Source organism: Zootoca vivipara, chromosome 2 (genome assembly GCF_965207765.1).
Source record: "Zootoca vivipara chromosome 2, rZooViv2.hap1.1, whole genome shotgun sequence".
In the NCBI taxonomy this organism is placed as follows: Eukaryota; Metazoa; Chordata; class Lepidosauria; order Squamata; family Lacertidae; genus Zootoca; species Zootoca vivipara.
The window spans coordinates 75,083,763-75,107,858 of NC_142584.1; the positions used below are offsets into that span (position 1 = coordinate 75,083,763).

The following is a 24,096-nucleotide window of genomic DNA, read 5'->3' on the forward strand; positions in this document are numbered from 1 at the left end:
AATAAGGAATGTTTTTGCCTAAAGGTGTATAATGAAGGCGTCAGGCAAACTTCCCTGGGGAGAGCATTCCACGGATTATATCCAATATGAGCTCCACTCAGACTAAACCAAGTGAAATTAATGGACCCAAGTCAGCCCTGTCCATTAATTTCAATTGCTCTGTTCTGAGCAGGACTTGTATTACATACAACTCAAACACTCTGGCTAATGGTTCTATTCAGTTTGCCAGGATCAGCTTAGGCCAGGACGGGGAGTTCCTAGCCAAGCAGCAACCAAAAGCATTAGACAGGAGCACTGTGTGTTGATTTATAGTCCATGCACTAGAAAGGAATTCAGGAATACCATGGACTCTTACCCCTCAGGAGTCTCACCAAAGAAAACCTGTATATAGAAGACATATCTTGTAGTGATAGATTATCTACTCGCAAGGAACCAACATTGTTAAGCAAAACTAGAATCCTACTTAGAAAATGGGTTAAAATTCATCCAGCATACCAGTATCATCTGCAACACCACCTATTTTGCAAAGGGGAAAGTAAGGAGATATAATTAATGAAATACATAAATGATGAGAATTGCCTGAGGAATCAATTTCCTGGCTCACTACTATCTTTTGCTCAATACCACACCCTCTCCATTTAAAACAGTTTAGTAATTCATGAGTTTTTTCATGCAGAACTTGTCTGACCTGCTGGAAATACAGTGCACTGGAAAGCCAAGAGACACAGAACAGAGTACCTCCTCTTTACAGTGATGTCTGTACATGCCTGTCTGTGCAGTCATAGGGAGAGCTACAGGGGTGAGAGCAGTCCCTGCTACCTAGTATCATACAGATTCTATGAGTTTACGAAATGAAAGACAGCTCGCACCTTTTCAAAACCTACATTGCCCTTCTCGTTCCAATGTTGTTGCTTAGTGCCTCCACCATCTGCAGCTTTTGGCGCCACCCCTGTCTTCAGCATCCAGCTGGAAAGCAAGGCTGGACTAACTCCAAAAACTTTCAGAAAAAGTGTAGCAGCCGAAATATGTCAGGATTTAAAAACAGGTAACATGGGGTAGAATTCAGGTAACAAACACGACTTTCCTCCTCCTCCCTATGCCCCCTGAAATAGGGTTGGGGTATCAAGAGTACCCCCAGAACAGGGGGGGGGGTTATATCACCTGGCAAGCTGATACGCTTGCATAGACAGAACGCCGGTAATAATAGCGCACCTTTGAATTCCACCCATGGCTTTTAAAAATGCAGCTTGCCAAAGTCAAAGGAGGAGGGGGGAAATACCAAGAAAAGCAGTAATGAAAGATTGGAGGTGAATTACTGATTCTGCAGCCTAAGGCACTTTGGCGGATGTAGGTAGAGGCTGTACTGCAGCAACAGCACCCATAAGGAAGCTGAGTCAGAATTCCTCCTGGGGCTAACTAGAACACAGAGACAGAAAGAAAACTGCTCTGACAAGTTTGTAGCCAATGTTAAACTAATGCCCTGTCTTCACAAGTCAGCAGAGCAGAGACATTCTTGACTTCAGTCTATGACCAGTCTATGTATACTCTTAACAAGGAGCTCAGAACACAATGGTTCCACAATACCGCACACCCTACTCAGTGTCGCGCAAGGGACTACAACTCTCTCCTTTAGAAAACTTTATGGGGATTGATTCAGTTGAAATCATGTTTTTACTGGAGTAATGGGTCATCTGCAGGCTTTTGAATTTAAGATTAAGATATCTTCATGTCCTCCCTTCTTCTCCTTCCTGTAAGTTCCACTGGCATGCAAACAAATAGGATTAGGAACCCTAACTAATGAAAGTCCTACTTAACTGAAGAGCCCTGCTGGATCAGATCAAAGGCACATCTAGTCCAACATCCTTTTCTCACAATGGCCAACCAGGTGCCCATGGAAAGCCCACAAGCAGGGACTGAAGACAACAGTACTCTTCTCATGTGTGATTCCCAGCAGCTGGTATTTAGAGGCATACCAGTGAGAGATTTAGGCAGCCATCAAATACAAAAAAACCCATTGGGATTTGTTCCTGAGCAGACACGTAGAGGACTGAACTATTAAGCCTCAACTGAAGCATCTATTTTGTATGTTGTGTGTATACATCAGCATCACATAAAACCAGGCCCAGACTTCTGGAGGCCCTTGATATGGTGCTGCCAACTCCCCTCCCAAAATACACCCCCCCCATGCAATGCAGTTGTGGAGTATTTTGTCCTCTCTTCTGCCACAGCAGCAGCACTGACCATCCTCCCTTCCCCTATAGCAGGCATGTCAAACCTGCGGCCCTCCAGATGTTTTGGACTACAATTCCCATCTTCCCCAACCACTGGTCCTGCTAGCTAGGGATCATGGGAGTTGTAGGCCAAAACATCTGGAGGGCCGCAGGTTTGACATGCCTGCCCTATAGGTTGACAGTAGTGCCAGTTTTGAATGGAGCCCAGCTTGGTTCATGTCCATGGGTACTCACCTGCCGCCCTAACTTATCCAAAATGCAATGCCCCAAGCCTACAGATCTATAGCCCTGCTAGTTCTTTCCCCAGGAACAGAGCTGAAGTCTCATTTGTCCTGTGAGCCCATCACCCAGGGCAGATCTCTGGGCCATGCGCTATGCTAGGAAACACAGATCAGAATGGTGGAAGGGCCCTCTGAGCCCCTCCGCCACTGCTAGCACTGGGTCAGTATGAAACTATGAACAGCAAGGCAATGACACTACTTTGGTTGCAATCCTTCTCCTGATGTAGCAAAAGGACTATGATGCCTTTACACAAGTTGTAAATGTGGCTATCTTCCACACTGAGGTTACCATAAGGCAAGCACGCTTGGCTGATAAAGGCTAGCCCCTTAACCTTTGCTTCATAATTGCCTCTCTGTTGTCCATATGTCAACTGAAGTCATTCAAAAAGGGAAGGGTAACTGTTACACAAATCTGTGTAAGCCTCTGTACTTCTGTCATTTTCAGATATGTGTTCATGAGTAGTAGTAGCAGCTCCTACTGCTCACTTTTTGCATAGTTTCCTCATGAGTAATCAAGGTGACTTCAGCATAGTGCTGAATTACACTTCATATTACAGGGGTAATTGTTAGAAAAGCCATCTGCAGCACACATGACTCCTACCATTAAAAGTTCAGATTAGAAACTCTTGAGTCATGGAGAACAGAATTGAACAGAATCTCTGTATTTCAGCAAAGAGACCTTCTTTGTGATGACAGATTATGTTTTTACATTATACTTCTCACCCTATTATTAAAATTCAAGTATGCTTTGAAAAGGGACCTGGGTGGCGCTGTGGGTTAAACCACTGAGCCTAGGGCTTGCCGATCAGAAGGTCGGTGGTTCAAATCCCTGCGACGGGGTGAGCTACCGTTGCTCAGTCCCTGCTCCTGCCAACCTAGCAGTTTGAATGCTCATCAAAGTGCAAGTAGATAAATAGGTACCGCTCCGGCAGGAAGGTAAACAGCATTTCCGTGCGCTGCTCTGGTTCGCCAGAAGCGGCTTAGTCATGCTGGCCACATGACCTGGAAGCTGTACGCCAGCCAATAGAGCGAGACCAGCGCCGCAACCCCAGAGTTGGTCACGACTGGGCCTAAAGGTCAGGGGTCCTTTTACCTTTTATGCTTTGAAAAAGAAAGCATTCAAACATCTCCCACATTTAAGTTATCATATTAGGTTTTTTTACTATTTCCATTTCAAAACAAATGAGCCCAAACGTGTGTACACCTGCAGTGTTCAAGGGCAATTCTCCTGTCTTGTTTATTGATCTCAGTTCTCAACAAGTGTGGCCCTCTTGGATGGATGGAATGAGACTTTTGTGTTGAACTAAAAATGGTAGTTTACAAAGCTATACTGTATGTATTTATTTGTAAGAATGTCACTTACAAACTGCAACATGAACAGTAGAAGAGCAATAAAAGTCACCTAGCTATTTGTTCAAACCCCACAGTTGTGCAATAATTTAATTAGGATGAACCAAAATGTTGAACTAGTGGCAAACTTTTGAATACCTATTTGCTGCTTTCACTAGTGATGTGTATGAACAGGAAGCACAGATGGCGTTTCAAGCAGAGATGTCTAAACAATGCCACTAAGTCAAACTATGACTTACCATGAACAAGTATGCATGATGGCACCCAGGAAGAAAACCACAGCTGCTTGAGACAAATCATGATTCTGCAATTGGACATCATGCTGAGTCAAGCTAAGGGTTATCTCTAGGTAGTGTAGCAGGAGAAGAGTGTAGTGGCAACAGTTTTCATCCTGGACAACAGTATGCTTGCATGTTGACAGCGAGCTATAATACAGTACAAGGTGGACATCACCTTGCCGACAAAGGTCCGTATAGTTAAAGCTATGGTTTTCCCAGTAGTGATGTATGGAAGTGAGAGCTGGACCATAAAGAAGGCTGATCTCCGAAGAATTGGCCACCTTATGAGAAGAGAAGACTCCCTGGAAAAGACCCTGATGTTGGGAAAGACTGAGGGCACAAGGAGAAGGGGCCGACAGAGGATGAGATGGTTGGACAGTGTTCTCGAAGCTACTAACATTAGTCTGACCAAGCTGCGGGAGGCAGTGGGGTCACGAAGAGTCGGACACGACTAAACGACTAAACAACAACATAGCTTAGTGAATCAGACCAATGCTTTATGCAGCCCAACAGTGTAAACAATAGGTTATGTGGCTGCCCATTAGGACATATCATTGTACATTTTTCACTATGAAAATTAACTTTAGGAGACTGCAATTTTGAGCACAAAGTGGCAGGGGAGGGGGATCCAAACCCTCTCACTGCCCTCAGTTTCTCCATTTCAAATACCTCCTTCCAAATCCCACATCTCTATACCCCAAAACTTTGGGCCACTCGTACCAATACATCCATCTAATTAGCAAGCTGTACCCTAAAAGAATCCAGTTCTTTATTTATGTTCTATGCCTACTGTTGGATAGTGCATGTTCAAAAACAAAAATATATGCTGCTGTAGCATATAGGGCTTATAGGGCATATGAAACCTTATAGAGCATTGGTGATATGTTATAGGGCATTGGTTATAAGAATAGCCCAGAACGTATTTGAGGGTGCAGAGATATTCAAATCCCAGTTCCTTATTTAAACTATATCTGTACCTTCGGATCAAATAAGGAACCACAATCTTAAAATAAAGAACTGGGAAACAGCTTTTGCTTAATGCTCTAGCATGGGTGGAGTGGCACGGATGAGTGCCAAAGGTTCTTCTATTTATTGCATCACACATTTTGTGACGAATTTTTAAAGCATTTTGTAGAAATAACAGGCAGTTATAACACACAGTTAATAGTAGGAATTATGTGGAAATAATAAGCAGTTAACAGATACACGTCTTCCTGGTGGCTTGAATTGCACTGATGCATCTTTCTTAAAAACCAATTGGGTTGTAAATTAGTATTTCTCTTTTTACCCTAGAGCAGGCATCCCCAAACTTCGGCCCTCCAGGTGTTTTGGACTACAATTCACATCTTCCCCGACCACTGGTCCTGTGAGCTAGGGATCATGGGAGTTGTACGCCAAAACGTTTGGGGATGCCTGCCCTAGAGTCACAGTGATGGGTTGAAGTCCACCCCTCAGTACCAAATTCTGACATGACATCACAATGCAAAGCAGAAGGCACAGCTACTTTAACATTAAAATGAACACATATACATGTCAAGTGCAAGTAGATAAATAGGTACCGCTCCGGCGGGAAGGTAAACGGTATTTCCGTGCACTGCTCTGGTTCACCAGAAGCGACTTAGTCATGCTGGCCACATGACCCGGAAGCTGTCTGCGGACAAACACCGACTTCCTCGGCCTATAGAGCGAGATGAGCACCACAACCCCAGAGTCATTCACGACTGGACCTAACGGTCATTAGGTCCAGTCGTGACCAACTCTGAGGTTGCAGCGCTCATCTCGCGTTATTGGCTGAGGGAGCCAGCGTACAGCTTCCAGGTCATGTGGCCAGCATGACTAAGCCGCTTCTGGCGAACCAGAACAGCACACAGAATGCTGTTTACCTTCCCGCTGCTTGCACTTTGACGTGCCTTTGAAATGTTAGGTTGGCAGGAGCTGGGACCGAGCAACGGGAGATCACCCCATCACAGGGATTCGAACTGCCAACCTTCTGATCGGCAAGCCCTAGGCTCAGTGGTTTAACCCACAGCGCCACCCGTGTACCTTTACTATCTTCTTTTAGTCAGCTATTCTGGGCACTTGTCTTCTTTCAATGCTCTAATACCCAGAAGTGAGCAGGAAAGGCAGGAAAGGGCCTGAACCAAATGAATGAGGATAGGTAAGCTGCAGGAGGGAGACAGGGAAGATTCAGCACTCATCACTTCCCATACTCCATTTGATGATAAAGAGAATGGGTCAAGACACGCATGAGGGGGAAATATGTTGCTATCATCAACGCATCTATTTCCTATCTATTTGGCCTCAAGTTATGGGAGGTTCAAAACCAGTATGTTGCAATAAGAAGGGAACTGCAGAGGGACCACCCAAAAAGAGACTGATGCAGATTCATTCTGAGGTCAGGGATTGAAGTGCATTCTGTGCACTTGTGGCTGGAGAAGAGGGAGATGGAGAGGTCTCCATTAAGAAATCATAACGGCAACTCGTGGATTTTTATTTTTTTTAAAGACTTTTCACTTCTGCACAAGGGAAGAAAATCACCACCTCTCTTCCATTTGAAGATGGGCAGAGAAAGGTATTGACGTGCGAATATATTTGTGAACGTTTGCTCGAATGTTGTGCAAACATGAATGGTCTGGTTGCTATTAGGTCGCTGGATAACAAATCCCCATTTGTTATATTGGCATTTATTCTTAAATAAACATAGGTGTGTGACTATTTTCACTTACACTTGTTGATTTTTAAACAGTGGTTCATGATGGAAAGGAACAAAGCAAAGGGACAAATATGAGAGCATCGTATTTATATAAAATGAAAGTTGGTTCCAGGCTTACTGGTTAAAGCTTATTTAAAATGACAAAAAGCACACTGCCTACTCCAAAGGAGTGGGGAACTGGATCAGGCTGATGAGGTTGATCCAGATCTGGCCTATCCTCTGCTTTGCAGCCACAGCTCAAATTTAAATTCAGTGCTGACTACAATCCCCACTTTAAGCAGCATCTGGCTCCACTCTAGAGCTCTCAGGTAGAGCTGCTCCCAGTGGGGCTCCCAAATGCAAGTGTTTTCCCCTGTATCCCTTTGGTGTTTGCTGCCCTGGGCTCCTTTGGGAGGGAGGGTAGGATAGAAATATAGATTGCCATATTCCACTAGGAGAAGCCAGCACATTGATTCCCAGTAGATCAGTAGGACTTTCCCCTCATTTGCTCCCCGAATCCGCAGGAGGGCCGGGAGAATGCCCCAGAACAACACACAAGGGAAGGAGAGGTAAGACTGTTCTACTGGGCAAGCAGAAAAGACAGAACAATCTTCTTAGCATGACAGCTTATAAGCACAGAATTGGAAAGGAATATCACATAATGGAGACGGAATGTATGGCTAATTCCCCTAACCGAAAAACTAACAAAGAGGGTACATGCCTTAAAAACACATCTGTTGTTGTTGTTGTTGTTTAAAAAAAATTGGTACCCCTTCACAAAATACTGAAATGAACATCCTGATGAGTAGAACCACTGGCCATGCCTATGGAATTATGACAAAATCTTATACATTATTCTTTATTTCCTGAGGGAGGAGGATGGGAATGGGAAAAACTTCTTGTTTTGTTTATACACTGTTGGAAGCTAATAAAAATTGTTGCTGTTGTTATTAAAAAGAATCTCCTTAGCGTTTTGCTGAATACAATTCTTTAACAAACAAACAAATAACTTTTGCCCCTTTATTTTAGTGAGTCTACTGAAAGTAAAACTTAGTGGGTTTTAACCAAAGGAAAATAAAGCTAGTACTTTTTGAAATCATTTCCATTATATTGTACATGAAATGCACCAAACATTTTATTATTATTTATGTCACCTGCTGTATACTACATTTTAATGCTTTGCATTGCATTTGATGAAATGTTGCATACTACTAGGGTTGCCAGACTCAATAGAGGACAGGACTTCTGTGCCTTTAATTGCCCTGCTCTCTTTTGAGTCTGGAAACCTTAAAGAGAAACCAGCAGACCCTTTGCTTGGAAATTAAACAAAGGGTCTGCTGGTTTCTCTTTAAGGTTTCCCGACTCAAAAGAGAGCAGGGCAATTAAAGGCACAGAAGTCCTGTCCTCTATTGAGTCTGGCAACCCTACATACTACCCTGGGAACCTTCAGGTTCAGGGGTGGATTATACATACAGTTACTATTATTAAAATAATGATACTGATATTCATTTCTATTACCTAGTTTATAATTTAGAAAGAGAATATGCTTGTAATTTAAAAACAAATTCCCTTAAGTGTTACACAAACCCATTAAAAAGATTATCGTCTGCATTTGATTTTCATCTTGAAGCAACATGCTGGTCATGCTTGGACCATCATACCTCAATTTAATAAGCAGAGATATGAACAAACCCCCTGCACACATCTGCTTTTGCTCCCACATTTGTACACACAGGGAAGGAAGCCACATTTATCCACAGCTCCCCATTTCATCCACACTAGGAAATTATGGTTAATAGCTTTCAAACAAACTGGGATATCAAGCTATGGTTTAAAGTTGGCTGCCTGTCTGATCCTGGCTTGCTTGGAAGCCATTAACCATAGGTTCATTCTACATCCACACTGGAAATTAAGGTCAACTCCAGCTTTCTGGGTCATTTCCCCACCTACATGAAAGAAGGAGCAAAGTTGCCTCTTCTGAGTACAGAGGGCTCATTTTCAGTTCAGGTCATGAAGCTGAAATATGATCAATCTGAATGTCGTCACTACGTCAGACTGAATCAACCAATAGGTTTATAGTGAAACAAGCTCAGGTCCATTTAAACATGACAAACCCAAGGTCAGAGGGCAAGTTTCCATGGAGAATGCTTTCCTCAAAAATAATTTAACTACGGCAATTGTAGTCTGTAAAACAATGAACACTCACTCTTCTCATTTAAAACCCCAACAGATGCTACCCAAAAGTATCTAGAAGCTTAATATTACACCACTTTGCCTGAACCATTTATACACTATACTAGTATAATATCCTTTTAATTACTTGGCCAGGATCCAAAGGATTTTGTTAGACATGGCCAAGGAGTTAGGCTTCCCCAAGGGCATCTTGATTTCCTTTGAACGTGGCATTACAAAGTGTGTTTGAAATCCCCTTGTTTTCAAAAAGGCAATATGCCATGTAGCAAGAGGGGAGGGGGAATGTTTGACGAACACAAACCCAAATATCTTTTGGGCAGATAAAAATAGTACAGTTCATTGGAACCTTCTCTTTCACTCTGTAAGGTAAACAGAAAGCACCTTTCAATTTGGGTAGTTCAACATATCTGTATAGAACTTGTCGCCCCCCCCCAAAAAAAAGAATCTACATGGCCACCCTCATTTTTCGAAGTTCCAAGTAAACACAGGAATTTTTACAGCCCTTGTTGGGTCTTTTGAACTACAGCTGGTGAGTAACAATTTGCAAGGAATGGTCAGGCTCTTCCTGAAAGTTAACAGCAATAAGCAGTGTACCCAATACCTTGAAGTCCTTTCCCCTTACTGAGATGGGAAGAGCTGTCACATTTACAGACACACTGATCCAAGCAAGATCACTGGATTTAAATTTTCTTTAAAATGCTTGGGACGACCTAATGATGAAAATTATATGAATTCAAACACTAGATACGACACAGCTTTCCCTGAAATGGGGCCAAAATGTTTAATGCCTACCATTTTGAAATACACGCATCGGGTTTGAATGCATTTTAGGTTATTCTGTAAGGGGACTGATACATGCAGTCTTCTGTCTTTGGCTAAAAGGTTCAATTTGACAGTCTTATGGTTTCTTCTAAAGCATTCTGGGTTCTAAGTAGTACAACTAGTACTACTAGTAGTACAACACATATCATTTTAATGGTTTCATTGTTGCTATAGAACAGGCATACAACCTTGGCTCTCCAGATGTTTTGGACCTACAACTCCCATGATCCCTGACCACTGGCCCTGTTAGCTAGGGATCATGGGAGTTGTAGTTCCAAAACATCTGGAGAGCCAAGGTTGCCTATGCCTGCTACAGAACATGGATCTTTAGAGGGTACACAATATTGGCCCCAGGCTGCTGGGATTAGGCTGAAAGAAACATTCTAATATAGTTCAAAAAGTGGGAGATGCCATATCTCTGGCTTGAAAAGTGGTCACAAGTCCAAAAATGTTGCCTATGGAACATGGTAGCTGCCCACCTCAACAACAACAACGAAATCAAATAGCAAAGTAGACCACAACGGGTAAAATCTGGCCTGTGAGAAAGCAACAGATGTGATCAAATGCCAACTTGTTTCCATTTAGGTCAGTAGAGCAGCTCATGATAATATGATGTTATGTCGGTTATGTGGGAGGGGGAGTCTGTTGTCAAGTAATCCTACCAGATTAACATATTTTAGTCTGATCTTCTGTATGTTTGTAAATATCGCTTGATCAGTATTATTCTACAAAACCATAGCTTCGGCATTCGTTCATTTGTTCATAAACAGCACAAATCTGGGCCGCATCCAATGCTAGTCCTACTCAAGAATTGACCCAATGAAACTGAAGAACAGGACTAACTAAAATACTTTCATTTCAATGGGTCTACTTTGAGTACTGAATATAACCCACAATTTACTAATAAAGTATATTTTAAAACAAATCAGAACACAGACCTATTGAGTGATATTCTTATAGCAGTTTGGGGATGTTTGAAAGACTGCCTTCCCCAGTGCTTTTTTTAGAGGTACTCAAGGGTACACAGTACCAGCACCTCTTTTTGTTGTTGTTAAAAAGTGTGGCACTTACTGCAACAACTTCATGGGTATCCAGTACCAGCACCTATTTTTCTAGGGGGGAAAGCACTGGCCTTCACCCATATAATCTTCCTAGACATGAAGATCAGCCTCGGGCACATAAGAAAGGACTATTTCCTATGTTACTATTTTGCTGGGGTGGGGTGGGGGTTACTGTAAGTCACTTTGGGAAGATTGATGGTCCTAAAGTGGCACAGAAGTCATTTACACAAGCAAACAGCTCAATCGCCCCCCTCTCCAAGTAGGCAGTAACCACTACATTATTTCTGATTGGGGGCCTTTTCTCTTTCGAACTTTTTAAAGACCCAAGTTAAAAAAATTAGGAACAGAAATGTTACTAATGTGCATACCGAATGAAAAAAATATGTAACGTCTGCCAATAAAAATGGACTGTTTTTCAGGCTTCCCAAACTTGGTGCCTTCCAAGTGTTTTAGACTACAACTCCCGTCAGCACAAGCTGATGACGCAGCCAACGGTAGGTGATGGAAGTTGTTGTCCAAAACATCTAGAGGGCCCATGCTGGGGAACCCTGCATCCCAGGGACAATCAAGTCACTGCCACATCCTCCCATCCACCATCATCAAGCTTCCTGTGCCTGAAGAGAACTGTTGCCAGAAGGTACATGCTAGAACAAGCCTCAAGTTTGCAAGATGGTTTGCTTAATGTCAGAATGTGAATACTATTGGGAAATATTGGGGGCATTTCCTAGTTGCAACACATGAAGTTGAAGATTGTTGTCTTTTTATAGGTTGTTGTACACATGTGAACATTCGTGTATCAGATTTCCGGATCCTATCCATTCAAGTGCAACAGCAGCTATACCTTATTTTTCTTATGGTCACATGCCTTCCTTGTTTTTGCACTGATGCTACATTTCCAGATAACAAGAGGAAGCAGGGCTAGAGAAGGGTTAGTGGAGGAAAATGGTAAACGCAGTGCAGAGAAATTCCATTCCACTTGCAACTTGAGCAGGATGCAGACTAATGCACAAACAAATAAAGGGAATTATGCAGGCTTATCTGATGTTTAAATCTCATTGTTGCTGTCAGACAACTCAGCTCATGCAAGCTCAAAATAGTACTGTACTACTTCCTAGAACAAGGCAGCTGCTCACAATTCCAACAGCACAAAACTTCAAAAACAGCCTTGGAAAAGGCAAGTAGGTTCACACTTCTACCTAGTGTTGCATCTAGAGTCTGAGCACAGCTCCAGCACCAAAACAACAGCCGACACCTCTGCCACAAACATATCTCCATGTAATGCAGCATGTAAGTGGATGGCTATACAGCCTACAATGGATCCTCCTTCATGGGATGTGGCATTCTCATTTATAGAGACCTGATTAAGAATCTACTTGCTGCTGACAAATTAAGTGTTGCTCCATGCTAGAAACCCATGAAAGTTGTTTGTACTTGGCTTTTATGCTGAATGGATTTTTAAGATTACTGTGGATTTTTTATCGTAGCATTGTAGTATTTTTTGGTGCAATGCTAGATAATTTATTTTATGAAGCTTCTTAATGAGGATAGTATGTAGCAGTCGTGGGATCCTGAAATTACATTCAAATGAATTTAGCAATTGCTGGTGGCCACTGTTTCCTCCTAGACCAGGCACCCCCAAACTGCAGCGCTCCAGATATTTGGCCTACAACTCCCATGATCCCTAGCTAACAGGACCAGTGGTCAGGGAAGATGGGAATTGTAGTCCAAAACATCTGGAGGGCCGAAGTCTGGGGATGCCTGTCCTAGACAGAGGAACACAGAAGTACTATACCCAAACAAATATACATAAAAATATCTACTCGCAATTTCTAAAAACCCTTTTTCATTAATGCATACTTATCTCATGGCTATACAAATTCATATGGTATAGTTTCTTTGAGATGGGAAGGAGGTTAAGGTTAGGGTACAAACAATGTATATAACCCTTGCAAAACAGACTACAAGCCAAGGTCTATTTCAGGGTTTCCCAAACTTGAGTCTCCAACTGCTGTTAGACTACAACTCCCATCATCCCTAGCTAGCAGGCACAGTGGTCAGGGATGATAGGAATTGTAGTCCAATAACATCTGGAGTCCCAAGTTTGGGAAACCCTGGTCTATATATTTAAACCAGGGATAACCTTCAACTAACCTTCAACCTTCCAGGTCAGGAACAGGAAACTAGATCTGGCTGCCCATCAGCTACCAGGTCAAGTCCAAGGTGCTGGTACTGACAAACACAGTCCTAGGCACCTTGGGACCAAAATACCTAAAATCCCTCATCTACCTAAACAAAGTTGTTTTCCATTTGCCTGCACAAACACTACATCTAAGATGAAGCTTTGTTAATCAACTTGAACTTTGCTGTGACATGTTTGCACTATGCTTTGTTTGTATTCCTGTTACAAAGGAACACCCGTTCATGATTACATCAGATATGATGGCAGTTGGTTTAACAGCTCCTAGTTTAAACTATGGTAAGGAAAGCACTACATGAATCTTGGGCTGGGGTGTTTTTAAGGGTTTTTGTTGTGCAGGAGTTGTTGCTGTTAATTTTTTCTATCAAATTCTTGGGAGCTTATGATTTATGTGGAAATTATTCAATTTGCCTGTGCGCTTTTTGATATTTTGTTTCTGACTACTTTTGTTATGTTTGTGGTTATATAATTTTTTAGATGTTGTAGCCGCCTTGAGCATGGTTTTTAACTTTGGAAAGGCAGCATAAAAATAAAACAAACGAGCCTACCATGCAAATTTACTCAACAAACAGGTCAAGACAATAATGAAGTAAGAAAATGAACTGAACAGGACCTCTGCATTTGATCGTGCTGAGGCTGTGCTAAGCAAGTGTTAACAATTTGGATCTATTTTAAAGTAGATACTGCTTCTGAGGAATAAAATAAGATACTGGTTGCTAAATCAAATGACTGTTCTATTCTAAGCAGAGCTCTCTTCTAAATGTAGCAGCAACTATTTGGAGAGGGGGTCAACACTCATCTATTAATGAGGTTTTTTTATTGTGCACTGGTATTATTGCCTTTGTTATCAATCATAGATTTCAGATTTTTCTTTGTTGGAATGGGAAACACAAAATTAGAGATCAAATTTAATCAATACATTGCAACAAAATCATTTCTACTACATTTTAGATGTTTAACCTTTTTTTAAAAAAAATCTCACTGGAGGAGGTCAACATACAAATTCAACATTTACTAGAAGTGAAATATAACGGCTTTGTTAAGTAATTCCACCATAACAGGTTTTACAATTTGCATCTTGTGCAATGCAATGCCAACTGCTACGTGCTATGCAGATGAAGCCACTTCAGCAACTATCGGGTGTTTTTAATTTCAGTATGTGGAGGAGGTTCAGTATTTGTATTTTTAATCCACTAAATCCTAGAAGTTTGGAGTGAACAGATATACCCCAAAAGCATTTTAGGGGGCGGGACAAACCCTACTGGACCAGGTCAATGGTCCAGCTAGTCCAGCATTCTGATCTCATAGTGGTTAACCAAATGCCTGTGGAAAACCCACAAGCAGGATCTGAGCACAAGAACACTCTCCCTTCCTGTGGTTTACTGCAACTGGAAATAGCTGGAACAGCTGGAACAGAAACAACAGAGTTGCAGGGGCGGGGGGGGGGGGTGAGAATTCAACTACCCAATACTAAAACTCTTCCCAGCTACTCCTTGCAGCACTCGACTTTCAACTCATAAAGAAAATAGATAGTCTTGGTTAGATTTTCAATAGTCAAGAAACATTCCGATTCCCAGGCCAGTTCCACATCAACAAAGATAATGGTGTCTCATCAGATTCACACGCCAATGATATTAAACCCTGTTGTTTAAAGGATCCCATAGAATCACAGAATCCCATAGGCTTGGGGGCATTTGTAGGAAGTGGATGAAAGACATGGAGTTCCAGAGCTCCGGTCAGATTCCGAGGTTTCCGCAACCAGAGGGACTGCTTTTGCGCATGCGGCAGTAGAGCGCTTCTGCACATGCACACGCGGCAAAAAGCCAGAAATATACTCCCAGGTTTGCCGCTTACATATCCCGAAGTTTATGTAAGCGGAGGTACGACTGTATTATCACTGCATTGTGACTGCTTCTTTTTTTATATACTGTATACTCCCAATATCAAATTTTTGTTGATTAGACAAAGAATTATTTCCACTATCATAATTTACATCAAAAACAGTAAGCCAAAAAAATTAACACTGTTGCCCAGAAGTTTCATTAAATTTGGTGAGTTACCTAAACTCTTACTCAGCTGTCTTTTACCACAAACTGAGGGAAGTTGGCATGCTGAGAGTATGGCTTAATTTGGCTGAGACACACATTACAGAAACAGTTACATTTTCAAGTTGTTAAATAGACTGGAAAATGGGGCAATTGTCTGTTTTGCTGCCTTGCGCTTTAAAAAAAAAGACATATAATGTAGCTTGGTGCTCATTAGCATAATCACCAAGCATAATTCCCCACTAAGGGAGAGAAATGGCTAAATATTTTTCACATTTGTTTTGAAATATAGTTGTAAAAGGTTCAACTGATTCTAAAGATTTTGCACTTTTCAAATAGTGAGTGCTTCTGTTATATCCTATCCACAGAAATTCAGCAACCTTTCCCACTGTAATTCATGGAAAACAATGACTTTATTTCCTTTTCTTTGCATTACACTGTTGGAATTCTGGTTAACAACACAATGTACTACTACTGGTGTGAAAATGCAACAATAAATAATAATCCATGTACAAATTTGGGTATAACAAACCTCAGCGCTATTCCTCAAGGCAATCCTTGTATCAGCTACCTGGAAGTAAAGCCCATTGAATTCAACAGGACATAGTTTCTAAGCGGATATGTTTAGGATTGTGCTTGAAGAACAGTCCTAGAAATTAATCGGCTTTGATGTGGCACAATTGCGCTCTAAACTGTGAACTGTTTTAACATTCCTTGTGATAAAACATACACAACTGGACACAAAACAAGACTACGCATGAACATTTTTGCAGTTTGTAAAGGAGGGTTAAAAAACAACCACCACCCACTGGTCTCAACTTTCAGTCAGCCCAGCAATCTGGATATTTGTTATTAGCTCATACCTTCCCTCCTTGCACTCCCTTTATTGTCTTAACAATAGCAACATACTACTGTTGCTTTTTAATACATCTATATGAATTCATGGGAAATAGAAGTTATTACATTAGGATGGCTTATGTGCTCTCTCCCATCAAGCTGCAATTGTTCAGCATCTACAAGGCAGATGTTATGGTTCTGTACACTAATATTTGTTTTCCTCATGTGAGGGTATTCCTTTTACACCGTAACTCTACATTTGTTTCCTATGGGGTACAAAGTATGGATATGTTTTTTTCCCCCCACTAAGGCCTCTACTCTTGCCCTGAAGAAAAATGGCTGCAGCCACAATGTCACATATAATGAGGAATCAGACAGATGCTAGCATTATTAAACCCTTCCCAAACATTCCCAGATCAGTATTAATTATTTTTAAAGGAAAAAAGGCATACACACTTTTTTGGGGGGGTGGGTTAAGAAATGTCCACATCTTTAAAGAAACGGGAAACAACACACAACAGAACAGTAAACATGCAAGCTAACAAATTAAGATTATGTCATTAACAAAAAGAAATGTTGGCATGAACCTGCACACAATGCATGGTGGCATTAAATAAATCAGGGCCTCGCAGTTTTTAAATCTGTGCTTTGACTTTGGTGATTTAATGAGAGGGTTTTTTTGTGGGGTGGGTGGAATTTATGTTGTCCTTCTTATTCATTGTTTTATGTCTTACAATATCTGTATCCAAATTGTTTTCTTACTTATTCACTGCAAGTTGCCCAGAGAGCCTTATGTTATGAGGCAGGAGTATACTGTTGTTAATAATAATAATAATATAGAAATAACATATACATAAATGGCCCAAATGTGTAGGGAGGGGCATGAAATGAAAGAGAGAAAACACAGTACAGGCAAACTGCACATACTATGGTTTCTGAAATTAATAATAGAGACTATCCATGTTAAAAAATGGTTGAATACAAGGCAAAGCCAAGCATGGAACAATTTCCAAATAGGTTTGGAGAAATCAATAAACCGCTGTGCATATTCACAGATTTATTCAGTACTAATCCAAGCAGATGTAACAGGCAAACTGCCACCCTCCATTGTTTGATAACTATTTGTACAATACTCAGAACACAGTAGAAGCAAACGGACACAGGCCAACGTCAACAGCAATGTTTGCAATAATTTAAATGTGGAATTTTACACCTACAGTACTTTCTTTCTCACCAACCCTTAAGGAAGCCTGTAATAATACAGTATTTCAGGGGGAATGCCTCCTAGAACAAATGAAGATCTCCACACTAAGCAACTCACTGCCCACCACCCGCCTGCTTGCTTTAAGTGACTCAATGCTTCACTCAAATTATGTAATAGTAAGCATTTGCCTCAATGTAAGATCACATAACATATTTCGGGAATTTCCTTAGCAAAAGAATTGGTTTAACACAAATTTACTCTGACTGATAGCTCATTTGGTAGAGCACGAGACTCTTAATCTCAGGGTTGTGGGTTCAAGCCCCATGTCGGGGAAATATTCCTGTATTGCAGAGGGTTGGACTAGATGACCCTCATGGTCCCTTCCAACTCTATGATTCTATGACACTTAATCAAATATGGGCAGGCCAAGCAAGTCTTAATGTGGGATTGCAAGAGTAGGCCAAAGCCTGTTGCTTCATCCAGACAATATAACTCATGTACTCTATTTCATTTGCACTGTATCTCCCCAATCTACATTTAGGAGGAGGAAATATTCCCCTCTAGCTTTCAAGTCTTTTTTAAAATCATTGAAATGTCCACAAAGGTTTCTGTCTTACACACAAGAAAGGCAACACAATGAGCAAAGTGAGAATCTATTTAGAAACCAACTAGGATTTTTTTTTCATTCATACCAAAATAATTTCTTTAACAACATCTTTCGATCGGTGCATTTTATACATGAACTAAAGTCATGTAGAGGGACATGGGTGGCGCTGTGAGTTAAACCACAGAGTCTAGGGCTTGCCAATCGGAAGGTCGGCAGTTCGAATCCCCGCGAAGGGGTGAGCTCCTGTTGCTCAGTCCCTGCTCCTGTCAACGTAACAGTTCGAAAGCATGTAGTGCAAGAAGATAAATAAGTACCACTCTGGTGGGAGGGTAAACAGCGTTTCCGTGCGCTGCTCTGCGGCAGAAGCGGTTTAGTCATGCTAGCCACATGACCCGGAAGCTGTACGCCAGCTCCCTTGGCCAGTAAAGCGAGATGAGCGCCGCAACCCCAGAGTCATCCGCAACTGGACCTAATAGTCAGGGGTCCCTTTACCTTTACAGTCATGTATTCCATGTGCTGCTCTGGTTTCGCCAGAAGCAGCTTAGTCATGCTGGCCACATGACCCAGAAAAACTGTCTGCAGACAAACGTCGGCTCCCTCGGCCAGTAAGCAAGATGAGCGCCACAACCCCAGAGTAGTTCGCGACTGGACTTAACTATCAGGGGTCCTTTACCTTTATAGTCATGTAAGTCAACAGCAAGGATGCACAATGACTACTGTACCAAACCTCAAGACAAAGACAGAAGTTCAACTTTAGGCTTACGTTTTTCATCATCAGCATGCACGAGGGATGCTGCTCTTGACAAAACATCCAGTGGAGTCTCCATTCCTGGCAGGATCCTGAATAAAAAGAGAAATATTTTGTAACTTTCTGAAACATGAAAAATAAAATGAGAAAAACATCTCATTGCTACCGTAAAGCAGGGACTTCTTTGACAAGCCAAATATCTGCATGTATTTCAAATCTCTGTTTTTAATTAGTTCCTCTGCAACCAGATCATAGTGCAATGTGTAGCAGTTTCTTCTGGGTGATCACAATGTCATTTATCATGGGTTGTGCTTGAATGACTAACCCTCCTCCTCACCAAGTAACTGAAGAGATACCTGTGCAATCTATAGTCATTCTCATCTACAAGCTATGAGCAATGCAATTCTTCAACTTCCACTAGAAAGTTCTGATCTAGAACAGAGCCAGCAGCCATAGGCCCCTAAGACTTAAACATGCCCAAACAAGACTGTAAAAAAGGAGATGTAACTGTGTAAATATTACTTCCTGGCAACTACCTTCAAGGGTGGAAATTGAACCACCGACCCACCATATGCCTTTGCTGGTTGCCAAAAATGGCTCTGTTGGAAAATTCATTTTGGAGTCACAGCTTCCGAACTACATTGCAGGTGTCTTTACACTCCTCCCTAAAACAGGCAAGGGGAGGGGACACTTCAGTGTTCAGGTTGTAGGAACTACTCTGCACACCTAATTCATTAAATGGAATGGATAAGAAGATCATGGGAACCCTTTGTTTGATCTCTTAATAAGCCAACTCAGTTCCAGGAGCACTGCATGCGTAGCCCAACAAATCACTGTTGGCATGCAGCACACAAATAAAGCACATTTAACAATCGAAACAATAGCTCTGGATGTCCCAGGTAACCCAACTTTCTAGGCTGGTGCTAGGAATTTGAAGTCAATTCCCAGCGCTGCCAGGAACACACAAAAATCCCTGTCTCAAAAGTTTCACAAAATTATAAAGACAACTATTGCAACAACGATGGCAGAAGTACCAAATATGGTACACAGCAGTATACCTCCATGGAGCAAACAGATTTGGCCCTATTCTAGCAACTTAACCTCACCTAGGCAAACGTAACCAAATGCAACACGTTGACTCTCATTCATGGTCTTGTTAGCCCTGCTATAGACCTTCGGACCTATAAATCTGGCAATCTGCAGAGATGGACGATGAGCTGACTCATTTGTGGTCAGCGACAACTTTCTAATATAGACCATGAGTACCTAGACTACTGATGCTTCTACCAATCTGTACATGGCTTTAGGGTCAATCTCTACATGTGGATCAGCTCAGCAGGCTCGAAGCACAGATGTGCTATGCACACAACATGCAGATGCATTGATTGGCTCTGCACAACACAGACAATCACTGGGTTGAGGTCAAGGGTGAGGACTGTCTCTGTGAAACTAATCCCTCCTCCACATATTGATTCTACACAGTTTAAAATGCCTGAAAGAGCATTTTAGGAGGCTCTCCTTCATCTTTCTGCCACATCAATTTGACATGTATCTCTTGGAATTTCCAACAAGACATTAAGGGAATAGCCCTTCTGTTGTTAAAAGCATAACCCCACATCATTCTACGCTTTTATCCCAAATGAAATGTCACGAGCCTACATGTGCTCAAAAGCTACAAAAATTAGCAATGCTCATATATCGCAAGTCATGACTATTTACAAATAATTTTACATGAGGCCAGTGTGCTGCAGTGATTAAGCAGCAGACTTCCAGGCCTAGCATCCTTCAGATGCTCTGGACTACAATTCTCAACCTTGTCAAATGGTCAGAGATGGTGGGAAGTGTAATTCAAAACATCTGGAGGGGACATGATTAGGGAAGCCTGAGTTAAAGTATCCACCTAGAAGTAAGGAGACTCAAATTCCAACCAGCTATGAGGAGAGGTGGCCTTGGGCCGGTTACTAACTCTCAGAGTCGTTGGTGAGAATAAGACTTGAAGCAGAAGAACCATATCTGCTGCCTTGGGCTCCTTGGAAATGCAATTATTTAGAAACAGGATAGGTTTTCAGCCACTTCAACAAATACTTTACACATAATACTGTAATGCCATAGTCTAAGAATAAAAGAAATGAATTGAATATTAGAATCATAGAATCATAGAGTTGGAAGAGACCACAAGGGCCATCCAGTCCAACCCCCTGCCAAGCAGGAAACACCATCAAAGCATTCCTGACAGATGGCTGTCAAGCCTCTGCTTAAAGACCTCCAAAGAAGGAGACTCCACCACACTCCTTGGCAGCAAATTCCACTGCCGAACAGCTCTTACTGAGAGATATTATGGAAGATGTTCCATAATATTAAATATTAAATTTAATATTAAAATGAATTTAATATTATGGAAGATGTTCCACAAAATGCATACAGAAACCTCCACAAAAGTAAGGCTCATCTTGCAGGAGCTTCCAGAACTCTTTGTCTCGCCTACTCCCCAACTGTGCCAGACTATAATTTGGATATAAATGAATGATGTTTGACCATGAAAGATTCTACCTTCAGGGCAGCAAAGTGGGTTTTAAGGCTTTATGATTCTTTCAACATGAAAAGCGTGCTTTTGGACCAAAATTGTCATTCTTCATTACTACCACAGGAAAAAAAGAATTGTATTTGTGGTGGGAGCCATTGCTCTGCTTCCATTCTTCTGTTAAAATGGGCTCACCTGCCAGAAATATTGGTTACAGCAGAATGTGTGTCAGTACAAAGAGCTGGAAGGCAGAATCTTGAGGCCCTTCCACTCCTACCTCATAATTGTAAACTAAACTGCAATTGTAACCTGCCCTGGAAAAAAATAAATCCTACACTGATTCAGTTTCGAAACCAGGCCAGTTAGTTCGGTTTTCTTTCCTTAGGACATAGCATACCATCATAGTGCCAGTTCACCCTGTTGGAGGAGTCCTGCTTTGTGTGAGAAAACACAGAGAGAAAGTTTTTGATATGACACTAGAACCACCTCATGCTTCTCCCATCAAACTAAGATTTCTAGAAGGTAAGACAAATTAAATAACATTTCCTTGCTATTCTTTTTAAACTGCTCTGTGGGTTTTTGTTTTTTTTAACCATCCTTACATTCCTTCATACACCGTTGGACTCTGTCTCTCACAGACTCTGAACTCAGGTGATCTTTTGCTTTAAGAAGCTCCCAATGCCACAAGCTGGAGATGGCCAGAATTTCAAATCAAAGTTGCATCACAACTGTCAGAGAAGAAGGCGTGTTCATCAACAATGCAGACGGCACTCACTGGGGTGGAGGTAGAACTGACAGTCCAATTCTCATGGAACGAGAACCAGACGCCTCTTCCTTCATGCAGTGCAAAGTGGACATAAAACTTCTAGGATACTACTGCGATGCAATTTAGCTGATTCTCCTCAGCATAAGGCCATATACATGGAACAAATAAGAAAAGGAAGCAGCCAAACTGCATATCAAGGAGCCCGTCAAGCAACAGAAGCCAGAAGCCAAAACAACTGAAGGAGGACAGAATCACAGCTACTGCAAGATTGAACAAATCAGACTTTTCTTGCCACTCCGTTACTTCTGTCTCCTTCCTAGGACTCTTTAATCAACTAACTCAGTCAGTTGACTGGGGATTACCATACCTACTTCTGTGATCCACCCAGCAAGTCGCCGGTCCTAAAACGTCTGTTGGGTTAAACGTGTTCACGGGAAACAAATACTGGGAGACAGCAGGAACAGAGCTGGGTGAGGCATCTTTGCAAGAGCCTTGGCGAGGAAGAGCTCACCGCACGCGGCAGGATCTCCTCTCTTACAAACACAGCAAGGAGCGCTGCCTCGGATCAGGCAAAAGGAAGAGTCGCCTGCAGGGTTTGTTCTGTGACTGTGGAGCAAAGAATTCGGCTGCATTTGGACTAGTGTTAAGTTAGGGGCAAGTTAGCGCCGGCTTAAAAAAACAAAAAAATAAAAGAAACCGGCGTTTGTTTGCTTTTTAATGCAGCGTGCATTAGTCCCACTCGACCTCCCACCCCCCGCGCTCTTTTGCACATGCATTTTTAACATTGCAAACATCCTGGGCGCATTCTGAGAGGAAAACACGAAAGCTAAAGAGAGCCCCCTCGCACCTCCTCCTCGGGATTTGGGTTCAGCTCTAGCGCGTTATCCTACAAAACAGACAAACAAAAAGCAGCCAGTCACGCGCGCACACACAATGTGCAGGGCATGTGGCAAGTCTAGACACAACTCTCTGCAAAAGCACCCGGCCTGCTTGAGGGCGGCATGGAGTGGCTCCGGCCACCAGCTCCACGCCGACGCCTCCTCCTCCAGGGGGCCGCCAAGAGGCTCTCGTGTGCCTTGCTTGCTTGCTTGCCTGCCCGCGCATCTCCCTCCAGAAAAGCTCCCCTGCCCCCCTCCCCAGCCCCGCGCCGCCACCAAGCTCGCCGGGCGAAGTGGGCTCCGCGAGCTGCAGCAGCCGCAGAGTTTCGTCGCCTCACTCACCAGTTTGCACGAGCTCCACGCTGCTGGGTCGCTTCCCCCCTGCAGTGCAGAGCCGAGCTGAGCCGGGCCGGGAGGGGGGCGGAGACCAGCGTGCTCCCGGCGGCGGCGGCGGCTCCAAGCGCCGCTTGCTACTCCCGGCAGCCAAGCTGGGCTGCGCGGGCTCCGGCCGGAGAGAGCTCCCTGCTTGCTGATTGGGCGAGCGGGCAGGCGAGCGAGCGAGCGAGCGGCTGCTCCCCAAACAATGCGCGCCTTTGCAGAGTCAGCAGCCGCGCGAGGAAGCCCGCGCCGCCGTGCGCTGGCCCAGGGAAGAATTCCAAGAATGATGGAATTCTCTTCCTAGCAGGTGGGGAGAGCCGCGCGTCCCCATTGGCTGCGGCGCCCATGAGATCAGCATACATTAGGATAATGAGGCCCTGACATCACATCCTCAGCAGGTAGAAAAGGGGGAGGGGAGTGGGGAGGCAGGAGGTAATGTACCTCAGCTGAAGGAGAGAGGCAGATTGGGAAAGGAACCTCGAGCTGCCGTGACCCCTCCGGGGAGGAGGGTCGGCGCTGCATTGCAGTCGGTTTTATAACCCCCCTCACACACATACAGTACACACTTCTTTCTCTTTCCTCTGACTCCACCTCACAAACACTCCAGCAGTCATTTGCAGCAGAGTTTTCAGCGTAACGTGCTCCGGACGGGAGGAGAGGAATAAGCCCCACCCTAGATCAATTAGATGGGAAGTTCCTCTATCCTATCTCCATTTCTGCATTTAAGATGTGCTCTGTGTCGACCTTGAAGTCAACGTAGACATTTCAAAAATAATCCTGGAAATAAAGCATCAGAAATAGGTGCATATGAAAACACGTTTTTGATTGTATGTGTCAGAGCAGTTGAAGTTGAACAAGCTTCATTCAGCCTTTCATCTGGTAGTATTGTTGCTTGCTTACTACGGATGACATTACGGTTTCCATGGCAACATTTTTGCGCCCAGCAACTTGGGAAGTCAGAGTACACCCTGGCAAAAAATAAATAAAAATCTGACCCAGCAAAATGA

At 42.8% G+C, this 24,096-nt stretch overlaps 1 protein-coding gene across 1 annotated transcript in view; it reads right to left on the reverse strand.

Annotated features, from left to right (window-relative positions):
* The window catches only part of VGLL4 (vestigial like family member 4), a 106,976-nt gene extending 83,585 nt beyond the window's left edge, over positions 1-23,391 (reverse strand). The window contains exons 1-2 of the mRNA XM_035106220.3: positions 23,054-23,391; positions 18,562-18,638 (exon numbers count right to left, since the gene is read on the reverse strand). Coding sequence (XP_034962111.1) covers positions 18,562-18,625 — 64 coding nt within the window. The 5' untranslated portion in view covers positions 18,626-18,638; positions 23,054-23,391. The remainder of the gene's footprint in view (positions 1-18,561; positions 18,639-23,053) is intronic.
* Positions 23,392-24,096: the final 705 nt, after the last annotated feature.